The sequence below is a fragment of the Zootoca vivipara genome, chromosome 1 (genome assembly GCF_965207765.1).
Source record: "Zootoca vivipara chromosome 1, rZooViv2.hap1.1, whole genome shotgun sequence".
Classification (NCBI taxonomy): domain Eukaryota; kingdom Metazoa; phylum Chordata; class Lepidosauria; order Squamata; family Lacertidae; genus Zootoca; species Zootoca vivipara.
Window position 1 is genome coordinate 21,706,340 of NC_142582.1, and position 20,164 is coordinate 21,726,503.

At 42.5% G+C, this 20,164-nt stretch overlaps 1 protein-coding gene across 50 annotated transcripts in view; it reads right to left on the reverse strand.

Moving 5' to 3' along the window:
- The window catches only part of TTN (titin), a 290,139-nt gene that overhangs the window by 232,468 nt on the left and 37,507 nt on the right, over positions 1-20,164 (reverse strand). For 48 of the 50 annotated variants that reach the window (XM_088676590.1, XM_088676579.1, XM_088676604.1 and 45 more), the window contains 15 exons: positions 19,771-20,043; positions 18,670-18,933; positions 18,306-18,566; positions 16,956-17,216; positions 15,547-15,810; positions 13,917-14,177; positions 13,533-13,793; positions 12,705-12,965; positions 11,722-11,863; positions 11,075-11,240; positions 8,947-9,178; positions 7,875-8,159; positions 7,639-7,764; positions 4,039-4,227; positions 984-1,562 (listed from right to left, as the gene is read on the reverse strand). In XM_088676590.1, coding sequence (XP_088532716.1) covers positions 984-1,562; positions 4,039-4,227; positions 7,639-7,764; positions 7,875-8,159; positions 8,947-9,178; positions 11,075-11,240; positions 11,722-11,863; positions 12,705-12,965; positions 13,533-13,793; positions 13,917-14,177; positions 15,547-15,810; positions 16,956-17,216; positions 18,306-18,566; positions 18,670-18,933; positions 19,771-20,043 — 3,825 coding nt within the window. The remainder of the gene's footprint in view (positions 1-983; positions 1,563-4,038; positions 4,228-7,638; positions 7,765-7,874; positions 8,160-8,946; positions 9,179-11,074; positions 11,241-11,721; positions 11,864-12,704; positions 12,966-13,532; positions 13,794-13,916; positions 14,178-15,546; positions 15,811-16,955; positions 17,217-18,305; positions 18,567-18,669; positions 18,934-19,770; positions 20,044-20,164) is intronic. The other 2 variants (XM_035134299.3, XM_035134272.3) reach the window with 1 other exon arrangement.

Sequence of the window (20,164 nt, forward strand, 5' to 3'; positions counted from 1 at the left end):
TCATGCCAGGTTAAATAGAAGATGCAATTGGATCCACAGGATTTACGTCACTGACATCAGAGGAAATAGAATTGGCCCACAGTAACTTTTACAAGTACATCTTCAGTTTTAGTCAAGGCTTCTTCTGCATAGCCTAGAAGGCAGCTGCAGCTGCAATGCTTTCCAATGACGTGTAGAAAAGTCAGGAAATCCACCAGTTTGTAAAAGCAGGATATATGGCACTGTTTGGGGTTCAAGCTGTTGTTCCTACTCTTCTGTGTGCTAATCGTGCAGCTATTTCCATGCCATGAGAAGAAAACCAAAAGTCAATTCTTAGTCTTCATTGCTTAAACACAAGAGAGGACTATAGGTGAAGACATTTGTGGCACCTTCATCATCTGATGTTGGATGGGAAAGCAAGGCACGTGACATGAAAGTTTCTTTGCCTTAACCGTTGTGGTCAATGAAAGAATAAAAAAAAGATGCAAAATTCCAATTTTAAAAGAAAGCTGGTATGAGCGGAAAAGGGCATTCAGAGAATGGCTGTTAATGGCAGTCAATAATGCATAAAACCCTTTGTAAACCAGAATAGCTTAGATTAAAAGTAGCTGCCTTTTTTTAAAAAAAAGCTTTCACAAAAATTAACAGCTAATAAAGGAGAAATAATTGTAAACAATTTCTTGTACTTCTCTTTGATCCTATAGGAAACTTCCAAATTGCTTCAGTATTTCACTGCAAATTGACTAGTCCTTGCTTTTGGAGACGAACCCGATACCTCTGTAACTTGCCAGGGGGAGGTATGGTTCCTTCTTTACAAGCAAATTACATAGAGTACCTGTGCATGTGGCTAATTTATGAATAGAGCCCGAAATGTAGAGGGTTGGGGGGGGGAAATGGAACTCAAAACTGTAATTCTAAATTAAATACTAGCACAGGAGCTATAGGCAGTGATAATGAGGATGAAATGAGATAACGTCACATAATGTTAAAAATCAGATAACCACCTTCTACGGTTAGTATAGCAGTTGTTGTTACTTCTCCACAGTCGTTACGAACAGTACAGCTGTACAATCCTTGATCTAAAAGTTGGACATTGCTTATAGTGAGGAAGAGAACGCTTCCATTTTGTGACAGCCCTATTCGTTCAGATTCCAGTAATGTTTCTCCCTCGTGGGACCACAAAACATCCGAGAAGTTTGCGCTTTCCAAAGCGCACATAAACTGAGCAGTGTCGCCACATCTCACAGTGAGATCGTGAAGTTTCAGAAGAATCTTTGGGGGCGTCTCTCTCAGCACTTGAATTGAGGTTGCAGACACCATGGTGCTTCCTGACTTCTGGGTAATGGCTGTGGTACTGAAGCTTCCTCCTTCCTTCCCAATCTCAGCTTTCACAGTAGAAGTTCCAGAAAGGTGTTCAAAGGTCTGCACAACCATTTCCCGCGACGCCTCCTGCTTGGATTTAATTTCTTTTACATACACTTGAGTTTCCTTCTTTGCAAAGGGGGAAGCAATATGCACTTCTGATTTTGCCTGGATAGACTCTTTTACATCTTTCCCAGAACTTAGCCTATCTAAGGCTTGCACTGTGTAATCAAGTAACAAAACATATGATTAATATCTAATGCACTGCAGTGGGCCACGTTAAAAGCAAAACGCTATGCCATAGATGATAAGAATGAAATGTCTTCGTTTGAAAGCCTTGCATGCCAGCTGCACATTCATTAAAGGTGCCCTCAGGAGGCAGCAAATATAATTACAGAAAAGAACAGCCACAATGATGGATGGGGGGAAAAAATGAAATATGCTCATGCTGGTAATATGTGGTAATTATTTGACTCTTCTTTCCACTGCAGTTGTCCATGGCAACTTGAAGGTGGGGTTTTTTGTGTTGTTGTTTTTTTGATACCCTGACAATATCCCTTCTTTCCCCTTTAAAACCGAGTAGAGCAAACGTCAGAGAATGCTACCAACGGCCAACAACTCACTGCCTTGAAGTGTGTGTGTGTTTAGTCTACAAAAAAAAAAACAGGTGTATTATCTGAGCAATAGACCAGGATGCAAGTTCTAAATGACACGACACTTTGAAAGTACAGGAAAACAAGAGTGGTTTATTTGGTTACCGCTAGGACTATTGACATTAGTGATGGCACTGCTAGTTCTAAAAATAAATAAATAATAAAATGTGAAATGAGGAAGAAGAGAAGGTCATTAGTCACAGTGTAGAAAAGTGTGGTTTATGCAACAAACAGAATTCCCTAGAAACAAAAGCGGGGCTTTACCTTCAGCAGTCACTGTAAGTGTAGCCATGCAAGTTGCATCTCCGGCACTATTTCTTGCTTTGCAAGAGTACTGCCCAGCATTTTCTGGGAAAGCATCTACTATTATCAATGTGGCTGTGCCTGTCGACTCATCAAAATGGAAAACTACGCCTTTGGTTGGCAACATTAGCTGTTGATTATGAAACCAGAGGATTTCTGGTTTCGGCATGGCGGAAACCCTGGCTTGGAATCTGACTGTTTCCTCGCTGCATACGCTGCAGCTTGAGATAGGCTGGATAAAGTTGGGCCTTTGGGCAACGGGGTCCTTCTTAATGGAGAAAGACGAAGAAACATGCCTTTGGGAATGTGAGGTAACTTCTTCAACCTTAAACCCTGAAAAGAAGCATGTCAACTTTTAATTTCTTACCCTGTACACCAGTCAATTTTCTCTAGCTGCCCTACATGCCCTTTTCCTTTATTTCAAAACACAATCTTACAGCATGACATTCTTCCTTTCCCTAAGTGACAATGTTTAGGCTCTGGGTACAAGCAGAGTGGAAAACAAAACATTTGAAAACCAGCTGAGTCTCAAAGTATAAATGCTCTTTGTGTCACGTATCTGAATATTTGTTTCCTCCGACAAATATTCGCATTTGAATTGGCATGATGCAAGTCAATTAAATCCCAATGATTTTAATGCCTGATACAGGCATTTCAAATCATTCTAGATATATTACCCTGAAAAACAGCGACAAAATCAATATTGTATTGCAGGTTCTGGGCTTCCCCCTTGAATTTCAGCAGGTGTTGGAATGGTAATGAGGTTAGACATTTCTTTTCAACGGGGCATTCATTTCTAATTTCAGTGTAAGGTGCTCTTCTTTTTCATACATAAATGCAATTTTGCCAACATCAGTGATGCCTAATTATTTAATGTCATTTAATTAATGTGGAAATGGAACAGAGTCATGTGTGAAAGTGACATGGACAGAAAATAAACAGATTTGCTCATCATCCACATGCCATATCACGATCTGCTTTTTAAGCATCCCCCTGCCTCGCAAAACTAGAACTAGTTCACATGCATGGTGGCTGAAACCATACCAGCTCTACATCTTCTATTTGTTCCCTTTTAGCAAGTATTAATGTAAAAACCATGTGAAGCAGCCTCATTTTGTGATGAGCTTCCCACTTGTAAATGGGAGAAAATAACAAACAGCACATCACACATTTTTGTTTTGCAAGATACAAAAAAGGAGGAGGAGGAGACTCTGGGACGCTGCTTTTTAGCATTGGCAGCCAATAGGCATCCTTCTGACCTCAGTCTCGGAATTGGTTTGCCACACAACATGGGACTAGGAGTGCTCCTGTTTGACAAACCTAAACCTAAACCCCCATTGTCTGTATTGAGTTATACTGCACAGTTATTTAGATACATGCCTTCACTTCCTTTCAACAGAAATGTGATTTGGCAGTACAAATAAATTATAGGAATCTGTTCATGTCAGAGGGGGTTTATTTATTCGTTTATCTTTGGTGCGTGCTGGATACTAATTGGAAACAGAATGGAAAGATGAAAACTGTGGAACACTGGAACACCGTGAAATGACATTCTGCAGAATTTATACTGCGGAGACCAGATGGGAGCTATTGACATCAGACAATGGGGTTGGTTATTTGAGTTAAAAGACATTGACACGACAGACAATTGCACGTAGTTTTAAAGATATATATATAAATATATATTAATTTTAAAACACATGCAAATTTACACAATGTCTATTTAGACAGTACACTGTACCTTCCAGCTTCAGTGCAGCCGTACTTGACACCTGGCCAACAGAATTGCCCGCGACAAAGGTGTAAATTCCTTCATCCTCTGGGTATGCTTCTGCAATCTCAAGCTGGAAAGTGTCTTCAAACTGAGTCATCCTAAAGAAGCGGGATGGCTTGATCTCTTTGTCTTTGCTATACCAAGCTACTTTGAGGTCTGCTCAAGTGAAAACAAAATTAAAAAAAGAGAGACATATGCATGTAAGGTTTCTAGTTTCACTCTTGGGGAGCAAACTGATGAACAAGTTGGGAGATTGGTTTCCCAGATCAGAACTAAAGAGATACTTGATATGGCAACACTGTACTGAGTCCCCCCCCCCACTGTAATGTTTAGGCTGCAATGCAGTTTTCTGGAAACAAGTCCTACTGAATTCAACAGGGCTTATTTCTGAAAAGTGAAGCCCAAGATTGCACTGTTAGACCAGTTACAGGTAGGTAGCCGTGTTGGTCTGAGTCGAAACAAAATAAAAAAAATCCTTCAGTAGCACCTTAAAGACCAACTAAGTTTTTGTTTTGGTAGGAGCTTTCGTGTGCATGCACACTTCATCATCCATGTTGTTTCCCGCTGTGCCACCCACCCTGCCACCTCCAGCCGCTGGTGGAGAAGTGGTACCAGGATGGATGCCAATTTTGAGCAATATTCTCACTGATTTTGGGAAATCCACTTCTCCCCCACCTGGTGTTCCCTTACCCTTGCAAGCAATAGCCAATGATGTGGAGCCAGGGAAATGGCATAGGAAGTCTGATTAAAGTATTTCAGGGCAGGGGAAGACACAGGTCACTGTTGGCGGCAGTCCCATGTGTAGTTCTGTCCTCCGTGTACACCTGTTCTCCTTCCATTTCATCCAGAATTTCAGTGAGCATGAAAAATGAACAATTCTACTCTGGAAGTTGGCAGCTTTGGATATTTGGGGGCAGTGGAGGAGCACATGAGCAGGTTCGATCTGGGCTATGACAAAGAACTAATCTAAGGAATATTTCATGCTGTACTAATATGCAGAAACATTCACAAACAATACAAAGAGAGCGGGCGTTCCCAAGAACAATTCCCCATGCTCTGGTTCCACAAATATATACATATATAAATGCTGTGGCTTTCAACATGCACATCAAAATGATATATATACCCATATGAGTATATATATGTATATATATACGTAAATCATTCTGACATGCTTTTGCATAGCTCAAAATTTGCCAATATTTTCAGTGTAAACTCCTACATGCTTTTTAATGATGGCATGTTTTTAAAAGTCTTATCAGAATTTTTTTCTTTTTGTAGTTAGGGACATGATCCATATGCACCATGAGTGTAGCGCCAACCAATGCCTGGAAGTTCTTCTCTTTTCCTGTATATCCCACCTACATATCAACATGGGCACATGGAGAGGCAGCATAGTTGTTATGGGGGGGGGGGGAAATGAGTGGTCTGTACATGCTTTCTTCATCCCCCAACCTTCTCTCTTTCTGCCCTCTGCACAGCGCAACTCGTTTCTGCTTGGCGTATGTGTAACCCTCAAAGCAAGAATGGGGAAACAGTGACCCTCCAGATGTTGTTGGATTCCATTTCTCATCATCCCTGACCACTGGCCTTGCTGGCTGGAGCTGATGGGAGTTGGAGTCCAAAAGCCCCCAGAAGGCCACAGATACCCCATCCCTGCCTCAAGCCTGTCATTTTGTGCTCTCTGTGCATGTGCAGGCTAGAGCAGGACAGGCGGGGGAAGAGAACTTTTTGAGCCCTTTTTGGGATCCTCAATTCATCACCGCTACACCCATCGTGCAAATGGATCGTACGTTCACAGATTGTTTTCCTAGGGATAATATCTCATTTCGAGTACATGTCAGTATTTATCTAATTTAAAAGCAAATTGTCCATTTGGATTTTTATGTGCGTTATATTAAAATCTATACTCATACTTTAAAAATCTATCTAATCCAAATTTTAAAATATGCAAGAGGGAAGTATTGTGTGAGTTTCGGTAAGTTCACTGGGGGAATTATATACAAGTGTTTTTATATACAAGTTGAACTATTGTGGCAATACTGATGGTTTTAAAATTATGATGTGGTACTTTGTTCTTCTCTTAGAATTATATAAAGCTCAGTGTTTTGGGGGGGGGGGTAGGGGGGCATTTACCCAAATTTCATTTACCCAAATATCTAGACTACTCAAATTCATTCTCTCTCTCTCTCTCTCTCTCTCTCTCTCTCTCTCTCTCTCTCTCTCTCTCTCCATATATCTGTAACCATATGCAAACAGTCAAACTGATCAGAACTGCTGGTGATTCAGGACTGTGGATCAAGAGGTCTATGTACTCTCAGATGAAGTGGCCCCTTCATTCATTTCAACAAAGAGTACATAGTTCTTTGTTCCTATAGAAGCTCTTTTATAAGGAGCTCGGTGTACATATTAGGGATCCCACACCAGCAAGATATTGGAGCACACGTGATTTTAATATGCCCAAGTTTTTTGCATATATGATGACATCATTCTGCAGCTAGATATATGGTTTACTGGGGGAACTGGTTACCAATGGTTCGGTTTCAGAGCTGGTTTAGCTGATCCTTGGATTGCATGAAATACGGTGGACAGGGCAGGAGTAACATAAATACTTTTAGTCATAAAATGTCGGAAGCATGGGCTGATTCTCACTTTACTTTTGATACTCAGGTATGTGTAACCAAGTGCAAAATTCACATCTGACACTGAAGTATCACTGTACAATTGGATTATGAAGTTGAGAGGTCAGAATGGATTGCAAGTAATATTTTGGATAGGCATAGCTGCCAAGTTATCCCTTTTTTAAAGGGATTTTCCCTTATGCTGAATAGGCTTCCTCGCGAGAAAAGGGAAAACTTGGCAGCTATGTGGATAGGTTCTAATCTCTCTTCCACATTCCTTTTCAAGCAACTTTCCTAGTCATGCAACGCCTTTCCCGTTATATATATATTCCCGGAAAAATGAGAGACATATGAAGTGTATGTCTCTCCTTTTTTAAAAAATAATAATTGCATGTCTCTGCTAGGAAAAGCACATGATCCTTTACTGATCCTTTTGGTTTTTTTTAAAAAATGATTAAAGGACACATTCTTAATTCTCTTCTTCCTAATTCAACCTACATACTTACACACACATGAATTTCTACTCGAGTACATGTACCCAAGTGCAAAAAGTAAAGTGAGAACTGATGCTCAGTGAAGATCCGTTCTTTCCACGGCAAAGTTATGTCAGCAGCAGCTGACACCAAGGCTTTGTTCATTTTTCAGGCTCATTTGACACCTAGGAGAGTGTGGCAAAATGCCGCTTTGAATTAAAAGTGGAAGGATGATTACAACTGTGCCTACCTTTTTAACATTTAGGACTGCAAAATGGAGTCCCCTGGTTATGGGACCTCTCAGTCAGTATAAAACAAGTTAGGTTATTGCATACACACAGCTAAATCTACATGGCTATGGGGAAGCCTGGCCTCAGTAACTGGTTTGTTTGCTTGTTGCTGTTTTTTAACCTACTAAGTGTACCAGGTCGAACAAGGAGTACAAAAGTGTTTTATGACTTTGTTAAACTAACCTGTCCCTGTAACTCTGCACTGAAAGCAAGCAGACTGTCCCTCAGAAGTAATAGCATCGCGGAGTGGTGCGATAATAGTAGGTGGGTAAATTGGCACTTCTACATCAGGAGAAACAACTTCTGGGACTAAGGAAAAAGATCAAAGAGTGATTATTAGCCTCCATGGAAGAGCACACAGAGCAAAATATTGACAATGCCAGTTTCAAAAAATGCTCGAGATTGCTGGGAGAGCTTGCCTTCCACTGAAAGGGACGCAGAAGAGGTGGCGACTCCATAGTCGTTCTTCGCTTCAATCGTGTAAACAGCAGCATCTTCGGGGAAAGTCTCGATCAGCAACAGGGTGTATTCTTGGGCATCATGAAGGAATTTGACCTTAAAGCCTGAAGAAAGAGGCTGTTCATCTTTGTACCACGAGATCTTGGGCTGCGGCTTTCCTGACACAACAGCACAGAAGCGGGCTGGCTTTCCAGACTCCACGGTGGCTGGCTGAAGCTCCTTTTCAATCTGGGGTGGTTCCGGGGCTATAATTTTAAAAAATATATACATAATCATGCAACTAATTTCTAGCAAGATAGATTCTATTTCTTCCTTCCTGTGATTGCATGCAGGTTTTTCAGCATTTATGTGACACGTAGTTCAAGGTAACTAGATCTGGAGGAGAGAGGACCAGTTGCTAGCTGTAGCTCTACAAAGAGATGTTGGGCAACAGGCAAAGAGTTGATTTGCACATGCACAAATTAGCCACATGCACTGTGATGGGAGATAGCATGTTTGAAACCTCTGCCATATTAAAACAACAACAACTTCATGGCTCTAGAAAACTAGCACATCAGGGCGATGACTAGGCTAGAAAGCTTTCCCTGACACAATGGTTTTCAGTGGTTGGAACATTCAAACCCATGATGTTCCACCACAACCATGAAATATTATGGTCCTTTAAAGACTTCATCACACTATTCTCCCCTGGGTGTTGCTTTCAGGCCTAACTTGCAGTTTAGCCTTAATCATGGGGTTGTTCCAATGATAAATGGGGGGGGGGAACTATAAAGTAATGGTGAATACTAGAAAATAATCATGCCACCGGGCATGCCTAGAAGCAACTTCTGGTGCCGCTCTGCCCTATTTCGTTTGGCCTTGAAAGTCAGTCCATTTCTTTTGCTTGTCCTTGACTTCACCCTGGCCCTGTGGTCTTGACTGCAATGTCATGCTGAACTTCAGCATTGGCAAGTGTGTTTGTGGAGGCTGCTAATGTAGCTTCTTATATGAATTAGTATTCCAATAAAAAGCAAGATAAAACTGTATACACACCGTTCACGTGGAGAGTGATGGAACTCCTGTTTCTTCCAGCTAAGATAGTGTATTCTCCAGCATCTGTATATCTAGTTTCAGTGATTGTCATCCGGTGGACTCTTCTTTCCACCACATAGTGATATCTCTCCTCAATGTGGAAGTTGATCTCAATTCCATCCTTATACCAGCGAGCGTCAATGTCGTCTTCATTGACCTCAAACTCTACCACGGCTCGCTGTTTCTCAATGACCTGTCAATAAGCAGAAACCTGTCATTTCCCCCATTTTTGTTAGTCTATTCTATTCATCAAACAATACAAAATAAATCTGTTATGTAAACAAAAATGTGCAAACAAAACAAACACCAGGGGTTGTTTTTTTAAAAAAGGACTGTATAGATGTACTGTAGTTACATTTTTCACCTATCATTTCCCATTCGTATGTACAAAAGTAGGGACCCACAACAATGGGTTGTGTTATACCCCCCCAACCCTAATAAGTGTACCCTTGTTTAGGACTCTAGTAGCAGTCTTACAGCCTTGTTCAGGGGGATTTTTTGACCTCTTGGGGTGCTGCCCTGCCATGCTATCCCCAAGCTACTGCAAGTCCTTGGGGGGCTCAAGTAGGTCAATTGCACACATCCCCTTTTCATTCGTTCATTCGTTTGTTTGTTTGTTCCTTCAATTGGCACTCAACATTCCTGAGCGCCTTGCAATCACCAAGCAGAAGCCCTTGAGCCTTAACAGACTATTTTTGTAGCTGATCTTTTTCTCAGAGTTTGCAAGATGAATAACTTTTCAAAGTAAGTGGGGAAGCACATCACAATGTATAAACAGCTCCAGATCTGGGTGAAAAGTTAATGACAACAAAATGATCAGCTGTCCCTATACTACAGTCTTCACTTCTCTAGACACCAGTGAAGGAATAATATCAGATCAACACAAATAAGAGGGTTTTCATAATTTCGCCGGGGGTTGAAGAATATAGTTTTCTTGTATGCATTGACATTAACTGATTTAAATTAAGCTAGTAGGGGAAATGTAGTTTTGCTTTTGTATTTTGGGGTGTGTTAAAAAATATCTAAGGTTACATGAATATGTGTGAGAGAGCCCTATGCACAGAGTTTTGTTCCAACTGCTGAAGAGATAGATCATTGTTCAATTTTAAAAGTGCTCAGTCCACGAGAGCAATGCTCATCCACATGGCTGTGTACCTTCCTTGGCAAATGATTTTGCTTACATTTTCACAATGGGGAATTCAATATTTTTTTCTTACTGAGATCTGGGAGCGGATCTTTGACCAAAATGCTTCTACACATTAGTATGGTTTTTTTAAAATAAATAAATAAATAAATAAATAATATATTTATACCTTGCCCATCTGGCTGGGTTTCCCCAGCCACTCTGGGCGGCTTCCAACAGAAATATTAGAATACACTAATTTCTCAAACATTAAAAGGTTCCCTAAACAGGGCTGCCTTCAGATGTCCTCTACAAGTCTGGTAGTTGTTTTTCACTTTGACATCTGGTGGGAGGGCATTCCACAGGGCAGGTGCCACTACCGAGAAGGCACTCTGCATGGTTCCCTGTAACTTGGCTTCTCGCAGCGAGGGAACTGCCAGAAGGCCCTTGGCACTGGACCTCAGTGTCCGGGCAGAGCGATGGAGATGGAGACGCTCCTTCAGGTATACTGGACCAAGGCCATTTAGGGCTTTAAAGGTCAGCACCAACACTTTGAATTGTGCTTGGAAACGTACTGGGAGCCAATGTAGGTCTTTCAGGACCGATGTTATGTGGTCCCGACGGCCACTCCCAGTCACTAGTCTAGCTGCCGCATTCTGGATTAATTGGAGTTTTCTGGTCACCTTCAAAGGTAGCCCCACATAGAGCGCATTGCAGTAGTCCAAGCGAGAGATAACTAGAGCATGCACCACTCTGGCGAGACAGTCCGTGGGTAGGTAGGGTCTCAGCCTGCATACCAGATGGTGGTGGTACCAGGTGTTAAAAAAATAATTAACACCTGAACATTATTGTTTGGTGGAACTGAAGTTTCTCCACAGATTTTTGGCACCGAGTTTGGAAAATCTATTTGAGTGATCATGTGCAGGTCGGCTGTATTGGTCATCAAAACAGTAGGAAGTACTATACCTGGACGGTTTTTTGGAGACTCCTGATGCGAACATCACGCCCTTCCACTACCAAATTAGCGCTGGACATATTTCCCCCTGCCACTACTGTGTACTTCCCGGAATCAGACATCTTTGTGGTAGTAATCAGGAGACGATGAACAAAGCGTTCTCTCTGAACTTTTATTCTAAAAATAATGCAAGCAAATGAAACTTAGAAAGTACGGTCTCTTAATATACCAATAACTATATGTATATGGTTACAGGTATGTAGCTGTGTTGGTCTGCCGTAGTTGAAACAATTTTTTTTAAAAAAATCCTTCCAGTAGCAGCTTAGAGACCAACTAAGTTTGTCATTGGTATGAGCTTTCGTGTGCATGCACACTTCTTCTTCAGATACCATATATGTATATGGTATCTTTGTTTGATTCAGAAGGTCATGCTCTTCCCTCAAAGCCTTCGCTCTAGCCCAGTAAGTTTTGTTGTGTCTGAAAGTTGTCATATGAGAGAGTTAATGACTAGTACAATGGCTAGTCAGTGTTGCCAAGCAACATATGAATTCACCATCCATGTCCTGTATGCTTATCACAAGCAGCAGCAGCTCTCAGGTCAAAACTTCAACTTTTCTTTATATTCATTTTAAAAAAACAAACCAACAACACAAATTACCTGTCTTCAAGCTGTAGCTCCTGTCCATCTTTCATCCACTGAACAGAAATGTCAGGTTCTGAGATCTCACATTCAAAAACAGCTTTCTTCTTCTCCACAACTTTTATGTCTTTGATGTGCTTTCTAAATTCAATGTGGCGAGCTAGGAACAAACAACAACCGTGAGAGATATTGTCATTATGAAACACTTTATAGTCCCAGGCGATTAATAATTGCTTAACTTATACTCCTCCTTTCCACATCAGAGCGCGACAATAATTAGCTAACAACAATTACTTGTTTGTTATATGCCCATTTACGAAGCACGGCAAAATGTTTTGTATTGCAATTAAAATAACAAGAAACGAAATAAGAAGCAGGTAGAATAATTTCAGCAAAATAAAACAATTAAGACATAGCAGGAAGTTGAAAGAAAAATGGGTTTCTTTAAGCATTTCTTAAGTCACTTAACCAGTTCAGCCTGTTGTATCTTTTGGCTGACATGACCAATTTCAGCCACATTTGGACAGTCATAGCTTGGAGAGCATAATACATTTATTAATAAGCCAAGATATGGACGGGTCTTTAGCATGTGCATATAGCTCCTTCACTCCTATTTCCGGTGCGGGAAAATGAGCCAGTAAGTCTTCAATTAACCACAGTTTTCTGGTTTGTCCAAACTGGGAAGCTATGACTACCACCTTTGGAACAAACCAGGGTATGAAACTCTGGCGTGAAGTTTCTTTAATACCATTTCAAAAAAAGAAACTCTGCTTAATTAGAGGCTTCCTGGTATAACTGCAGCTCATGCAAAGGAAGGAGTGAAAGGGCTACAGGCATTCCAAAAAGGCTAGGTCACATGTCAGTTCAGGATTATCCAAACCAGTTCAGTAGTGGATCCGTTATTGGCACGCCACTGTAACAGCTCATCCACACTGCTCTGGGTTGATGTTTGCTTCAATTTAGTGCTTGAGAGCTAAAATAGATGGAGGAACACTTAATACCTTCCACATATAAAGTTGCAGATGAAGCAGCTTTCCCAGCAACAAAACTGTATTCGGCAGCATCTCCAAAATGCACATTTCTTATCGAAAGTGAGTGTGTAAGTTTCTTAGTTCTAATCTGGCACCGGTCCGTTGATTTTATTTCCACGCCGTTCTTCAACCATTTGTATGTAATGCCTTCGTAATTAACAGTCACTTCGAAGGTTATTGTATCTTTCTCTTCTGCGTTGATGTCCTTCAGCATGGAGGTTATCAAGATAGCTGGTTTTAAAGGAAATAAAAGGGAAAACCATCATCATCATCATCATCATCATCATCAAACTTATGAGTTGCTTTTCTTACAAAAAGTAAACTCAAAGTCACTCCCCACAACAAAATAAATATATATTAAAACCAGCAAAATCTTTAAAAACCCAGCCTCGGATTGATTTCATATGCATGTTTTTGAAACAAGAATCAATGAACTTTACAAAGAAGAGAAAGCATATTGCAATTTTCTAGAACAAAAAAAGTTTGGAAATTGAGGGGCTAAGTCAGGGGCTGTGGACAGGATCCAGCTGGTGGTCCAGATTCTGAGGTCCCCCCACCTCCTGTTGGCCACTTAGACATGTGGAAAGGGGCTTCCTGCCTGTCAATCATCTGGCATCACCGTGATGTAATTAATCCAAGGGATACATTGGCATCACAGAGATTCAGTACCATATCCCAAGAAAGTAGACAGGCTAAACTTTTAACCCCCTAAATTTACAAAGACTAAGAATAAGAGGCTATGCAATGCTAACTTTACTTCAGGCAAGCATTCTGTGCTGATGTCCATGTTAAACTTACGCTTCACTATCAGGGTTGCGCTGACTTTGTCATTTCCGCAGACAAAGGTGTACTCGGCAGAATCCTCACTACTGGTGTTCATGATGTTGAGCTGATGAAGCTTTCCCTGAACCACTATTTTAAACTTCTCACTCATTTCAATTTCTACTCCATTTTTCAGCCACACAGCGGGCACATTGAAATGAGACACCTCGCACTCAAAAGAGGCAGTTTTGGTCTCGGCAACCTCAATATTTTTCATGGTCTTTGTTATGTGCACAGCTATAGAAAACAATATTGATAAAACACACAATTAGATAATCTTTTATAATGTATCGCGCGGTACTTTCAGTCTGATATTTGATAATGGAGCTTGATTCTAATGATAGATTTGTTTTAACTTACTTTCTACAAAGAGTTTTGCTTTGCACTCCAGTTGTCCTACTACTGCTGTGTATTCTCCAGCATCAGCGGGAGATATATTTTGCAAAGTCAGCTTGTGGACTTTCCTCTGGGAGCTCAGCCGGTATTTGTCGCTGGGCTTGAGCTCGATGTTCTTGTGGAACCATTTGACTGGGACAGTGTCATGGGACACACTCACTTCAAATGAAACAACGGCATTCTCCAGAGCAGTCACATCCTTTGGCTTCTTGATTATCTTGACGGCTTTAGGGAAGAAGTTACCAGCAATTTAGTTAAACGCTTGGCTTCAGTTAAAACCACTGCAAGACAATTGGCTTCAGGACTGGAAACTGCAAGAGGTTTTTGTTTCCCCGAGTTGAATGTAGCATGGAATAAAAGAGGCAGCACTGCCCACAATGAAAGCCAGTGTGGTATAATAGTTAAGAGGGTTGGACTAGGAACTGAGAGAGCAGGGTTTGATCCACGAAGCTCAGTGGGTGACCTAAGAGAAGTCACCATCTCTTAGCCTAACCAATCCCACAGGGTTGTTGTGAGGTTGAAATGTGGAGAAGGAGAACCATGTACACCAACCAGCTTGAGATCCTTGGAAGATAAAGGTGCTATGTAAATGTAATAAATAAATGTTTTGGGCTCCAATATGTTTCCAAGCAAAATTCAAAGTGTTGGTGCTGACCTTTAAAGCCTAAACAGCCTCTCCACCCCCATCGTTCAGCCCAGACACCGAGGTCCAGCTCCAAGTGCCTTCTGGTGTCTCCCTCCCTGCAAGAAGTGAAGTTAGAGGGAACCGGGCAGAGGGCCTTCTCGGTAGTGGCACCCACCCTGTGGAACGCCCTCCAGGGCCGTCTTACCCATAGGCACTAGAGGTGCGGGGCACCCGGGCACCGGGTTCTCAGGGGCGCCAGACTGAGAGTCCGGGGCCCAAGAGTTGAGTCTGGGGAAGAGCCCGCCTGTCGGTCAGAGCGCCGCGGCAAGCTCTTCTGCTGCAGGCTGCTCTGCACTGTGAGTTTGGGGGTGACCGAGCCAATAAAACGCTGAGACAGCTGGCCAGCTCTGCCCATCTGCGCCTGGGACTGGGCAACCCGTGTGTGTGTGTGTGTGTGTGTGTGTGTGTGTGTGTGTGTCGGGCAGATCTTTGCATCCCGGCACCGCATATGCTTAAAACAGCCCTGACACCCTCCCATCAGATGTCAAGGAAATAAACAACTACCTGACTACATCTGAAGGCACCCTTGTTTAGGGAAGTTATTAATGTTTTATCATGTTTTTAAAATTCTGTTGGGAGTCACCCAGAGTGGCTGGGGAGGCCCGGCCAGATGGGCGGGGTATAAGTAATACATTTATTATTATTATTATTATTATTATTATTATTATTATTAATGCATATTATTATTAAAAATCCTTCCTGCCATCATCTCTGTTCACAGTCGCCCCCCCGTCTTTTAAATAAATGTTTGTAGCGCTTAAAAACACATCCCAAAATCTTTTACTAGAATTGATAATAGGACAGAGCAAATGAGTGTTGACAGTGTGGGGAACGATGCGTCTTTATCATACCATCATTCAACTTGCTATAATTCTTCCCAGCCTATTTATTGTGTAGAGGCTGACTTACTTTCAACATGGAGTCGTGCATTGGCTCCTATCCTTCCCAGTTTAAAGCTGTAGACGGACTCATCAGTTACAGCGCATTTCTTGACTTTCAGTGTGTGGGTTGTCCCTTCCACCTTGATCTCATATTTGTCACCAGAATGCAGCTCAACGCCATTCTTGATCCACTGAGCTCCTTTCACGTCAGGATGAGTAAGTTCCACTGAAAAAACTGCATCTTGTGTTTCTGTTACAGTCAGGTTCTTCAGTGTCTTCTTGATTTTGACGGCTGTTTGAAAAGAACAAATCAAATTGTTGACGTTATACAGGTAGATATTATTATTATGTATTAAATTTCTATACCGCCCTTCATCCAAGGATCACAGGGGGGTTTACAATATATATATAAAACAAAAACACACACCATAGTGACAAAACAAAAGCAATATGACCAGATTAAAAGGTCATAGATTGTTTAATTAGCCAAAGGCCTGGGAGAAGAGGAATGTTTTTGCCTGGTGCCTACAAATATGTAACAAAGGCACCAGGTGAGCCTCCCTGGGGAGAGCATTCCACAAGTGGGGAGCCACCCCCCAAAAGGCCTGTTCTCATGTTGCCATCCCCTGGACCTATCACAGAGGAGGCTCATGAAGAAGGACCTCAGATGATGACCACAGGGTCCGGTTCGGTTCATATGAAGAGAGGCAGTCTTTGAGGTATTGCAGTCCTGATTCATTTAAGGCTTTATAGATGAAAACCAGGGCTTTGATTTGGGTCCAGAAACTAACTGGCAGCCAGTGCAGGCAGGCAGTTCAGGATCAGCGTAATATGCTCAAACCTGGCTGCTGAATTCTGCACCAGATGAAGTTTCTGAACCATCTTCAGAGGCAGCCCCACAAATAACACGTTGAAGTGATCTAACCTAGAGGTTACCAGAGCATAGACAGCAGAAGTTAAGCTATGCCTGTCCAGATAGGGGCACAGCTAGGCCAACAGCTGAAGCTGATGGAAGGCACTCTCCCCAGTCAGGATAGTCCTATCCTGAGAACTCCCTCTAAAAAGCGTGTTAAGGTGGGTGCTGGTGAGAGGAGGGCCCTCCACCCCCTTTCTGCTGAACCTCTCAGGATTGAAGCTATATTGTGCTCCAGTGTTGGCTCATCTCATAACTGGAGTTCCCAGTTTACACAACTCTTAGGTATTTTGTAATAAAAATGTAAGAGTATAGCTACCAATTGCAAAGCTGAAATATGTTGGTAAGCCCAGACAAACAGATTCCATAAAGTTCTTACATTCAACCTGCATTTTGTTTTCTATTTATCCTTTTGCCCCAAATATATTTCACAAACTTATTAACCGGAGTACCCATTTTAGGAAACTTTTTTCCCAATTCATCCAGTGTGGAATTGAGACAAACTTTCCCCACTGATTACTCACTTTCAACTTTCAGCTTAGCGGATGTTTTTGAAGAGGCCACTTGATAGGTATATTCGCCAACATCATCTACTTTGCTGATTGGGATATTAAGTCTCCTCTTCACACCATCGGATTCACTTTTGCAGCGATCAGTCATTGAAAGTGGTTTCCCATCCTTCAGCCACTGGCCCTCAGAGTCTGGATTGGTTACTTCACATTCAAAAACAGCTTTCTGGGATTCGGCCACAGTTAGATCAGTGAGGGGCTTTGAAATGGCGCCACCTGTGGGGAAATAAAGGACAAGCTTGTATTTGTTTTCTCTCTGATTAGATGGCTACTGACTACACTGATAGTCTATGTTGATGATGCTCCTGGTGCAGTAGCTGCTATCAATGCAGACAGGGAACCGCTGCTGTCATAACCAGGGTGAGAGTGACGTACATAAACTTGTGAGGGTGATGTGCTCCATAGCACTCTGAAGCATTAGACATTTGTATGTTCCTGTAAGTGACATTCCTATAGGCCACATTAAGCGGTGGTCCCAGAGAAAAACTGGGGGGAAAAAACACTGAAAAACAGAGGACCTTCTTAGTAGTTGCACCCACCCTGTGGAATGTCCACCCGACAGATGTCAAAGAGTTAAAAAATTATATGAACTTTGGTAGACATCTGAAGGCAGCCCTGTTTCGGGAAGCTTTTAAGGTTGCATGTTTTGTTTTATCCCTTTATATTTTGTTGAAAGCCCCCCAGAGTAACTGGGGCAACCCAATCACATGGGCGGAGGTATACTTAATTAATTAAACCATCATCATCACCATCATTGCTGTATTGATCTCTATTGGATCCATAGACCATGTTGACCTGATGATACTCCCCTTCCCCTTGTTTCCATGGAGACAAAATGGATTATAATGCAACTACTCCCAGACTAGGAGTTGGAAAGGAATTCCTCTTCTTAGGAATGTCCACTTTTCTCCAACTATCATTCACCCAAGGGCGTAGGGAGAGGGGGGCAATGGGAGCGCAGCGCCCCTGGCAGCGCGATACCAGTGGGGTGCCATCACGGTTGCCCCCCGCCCGTGCTGGGCACCCCACCCCCACAGGCAGGCGTCCCCACCCCCAGAACGTGTGCCACGCCCCTGCGGATGGTGCGCCCCGAAGCCCCGTCCCCGGGACGCGTGCCAACCCCGCCCTACCTGCTCACCGCCCCGGATGCTGGAGCATGAAGCTCTGCCACTGCATTCACCATGGTTTGTTTGTTTGTTTGTTTGGTAGGTCTCATGGACTTAATTATGAACTGGACTAACAAATATTAACAGCAGGGCACTTGACCTTCAAGAAAAAAAATCAAGTGCTTTATAAATAACTAACCTGCTACAACCAGTGTCCCAGATGTCTTCTTTTCTCCAGCATAAAATGTATACTCTCCTTCATCGTCTTTCATCATGTTTACTACAGTCAGTTTATAGATTGTGCCATGTGCCTCGATCTTATACTTGGGCCCAGCTTTGAGCTCTTGGTCCTTAAAATGCCATACAACATCAATCCCTGCGTGGGACAGCTCAACTTCAAAGGTTACATTCTGAGTTTCGGTGCAGGTGATATCGTGAAGACCTTTAATAATCTGAATTTCTGTTGTTAAAAAAAAAAGATGACTTAGTAGAATCAAGTTGTTACCTGTTGCACGATCAGAATATGTATTTTAATAAAGCCTGCATATCTGAAGAATGCTTACCTTCAATTGTGAGGTTGCAGCTGGTTTCAACTTTGCCTACTGCCAGTTTACAGTGTCCTTCATCTGATGCATAAGTCCTGTTAAACACTAGCCTCTGCTTTGTGCCTTTGGAGACAGCTTGGACACGGTCATCAGGTTGTATTTGCTCATCATTTAGGTACCACTTGGATGAAGACACATCAGGGACTGAAATTTTGCTTTCAAGGATGGCTCTTGTACCCTCAATAGCATGGACATCTTTTAGTGGTATGATAATTTCCACACCTGCAAATTGCAGATAAGAGATTACATGGAAAGATCAAAACACGGATTCTGGTGCTTTTAGCTTAAGTACGGTATATAAGAATGTGACGAATGTACAAAAATGGATGGAACCAAGATCCTACTCCCAGTGTAATTATCTGAAGCATCAGGTGTCCAAATGTCTCGGGCAGCTTTACAGATGGCATGCAGAAGGTCCCAGGTTCAACCACTAGCAATTCTTGGCAGTGCTGGGAGAGAACCCTCTCTAAAACCCTGGAGAGCCACTGACAATCAGTGTAGACCAGGGTTTTCTAAAGCTGTTTTTGGACTACAAATCCCATCATCCCTAGCTAGCAGGACCGGTGGTCAGGGATGATGGGAACTGTAGTCCCAAAACAGCTGGAGATCCAAGTTTGGAAAACCCTGGACTGAGCTAGATGGACCATGGTCTGATTCAGTATAAAGCAGTGCCCTATGTTCCCATATAGCTATCCCCAGTTGTTGTGGTGACAGCAGAAATATACTGCTTCTATACATATAGGTTCCATTCTGTATATCAGGCATCCCCAAACTTCGGCCCTCCAGATGTTTTGGACTACAATTCCCATCTTCCCTGACCACTGGTCCTGTTAGCTAGGGATCATGGGAGTTGTAGGCCAAAACATCTGGAGGGCCGAAGTTTGGGGATGCCTGCTGTATATGCAGGTTCCACTTAGTTTTCCTAACATGCAGTTCATTTGTCATCCTTTTGTTAAAGCTACGTAGGATGGCTGCCCTCCCCACACTTGGCGCAGCAAATTTCGCAGGACAGTTATGCCTTGCATTCTGTTACACGACTTCCTAAACACAGGCACTTACTATAGACTGTGACACGGCCAGTGGTTGAGAGGAGCAGGCTAGGGATGTTGAAGGAGTATGCTCCGCTGTCTTCCTTTGTGACATCTTCCACCAGCAACATATGTGACTGCTTATCTACTACAATGTGGACACGGTCACTTGGTTGAATCTCGACACCATCCTTCATCCAGACGCCTTCAACGTTTTCTTGGGAGAGTTTCACTTCAAGTTGCACAATGTCGCCCTCGCAGACTTTCTGGTCAGCGAGACCTTGAAGGACAGCGACAGGCCGTGCTGTATGGAATGTGAAAGAGAAGCAAGAAGTTATTAAACAGTGATCAGGAGCTTCAATAAAATAGGGATGGGGAACCTTTCTCCCCTAGCCGGGCTGCACCTGTCAGTAGCCCTGCTCTGG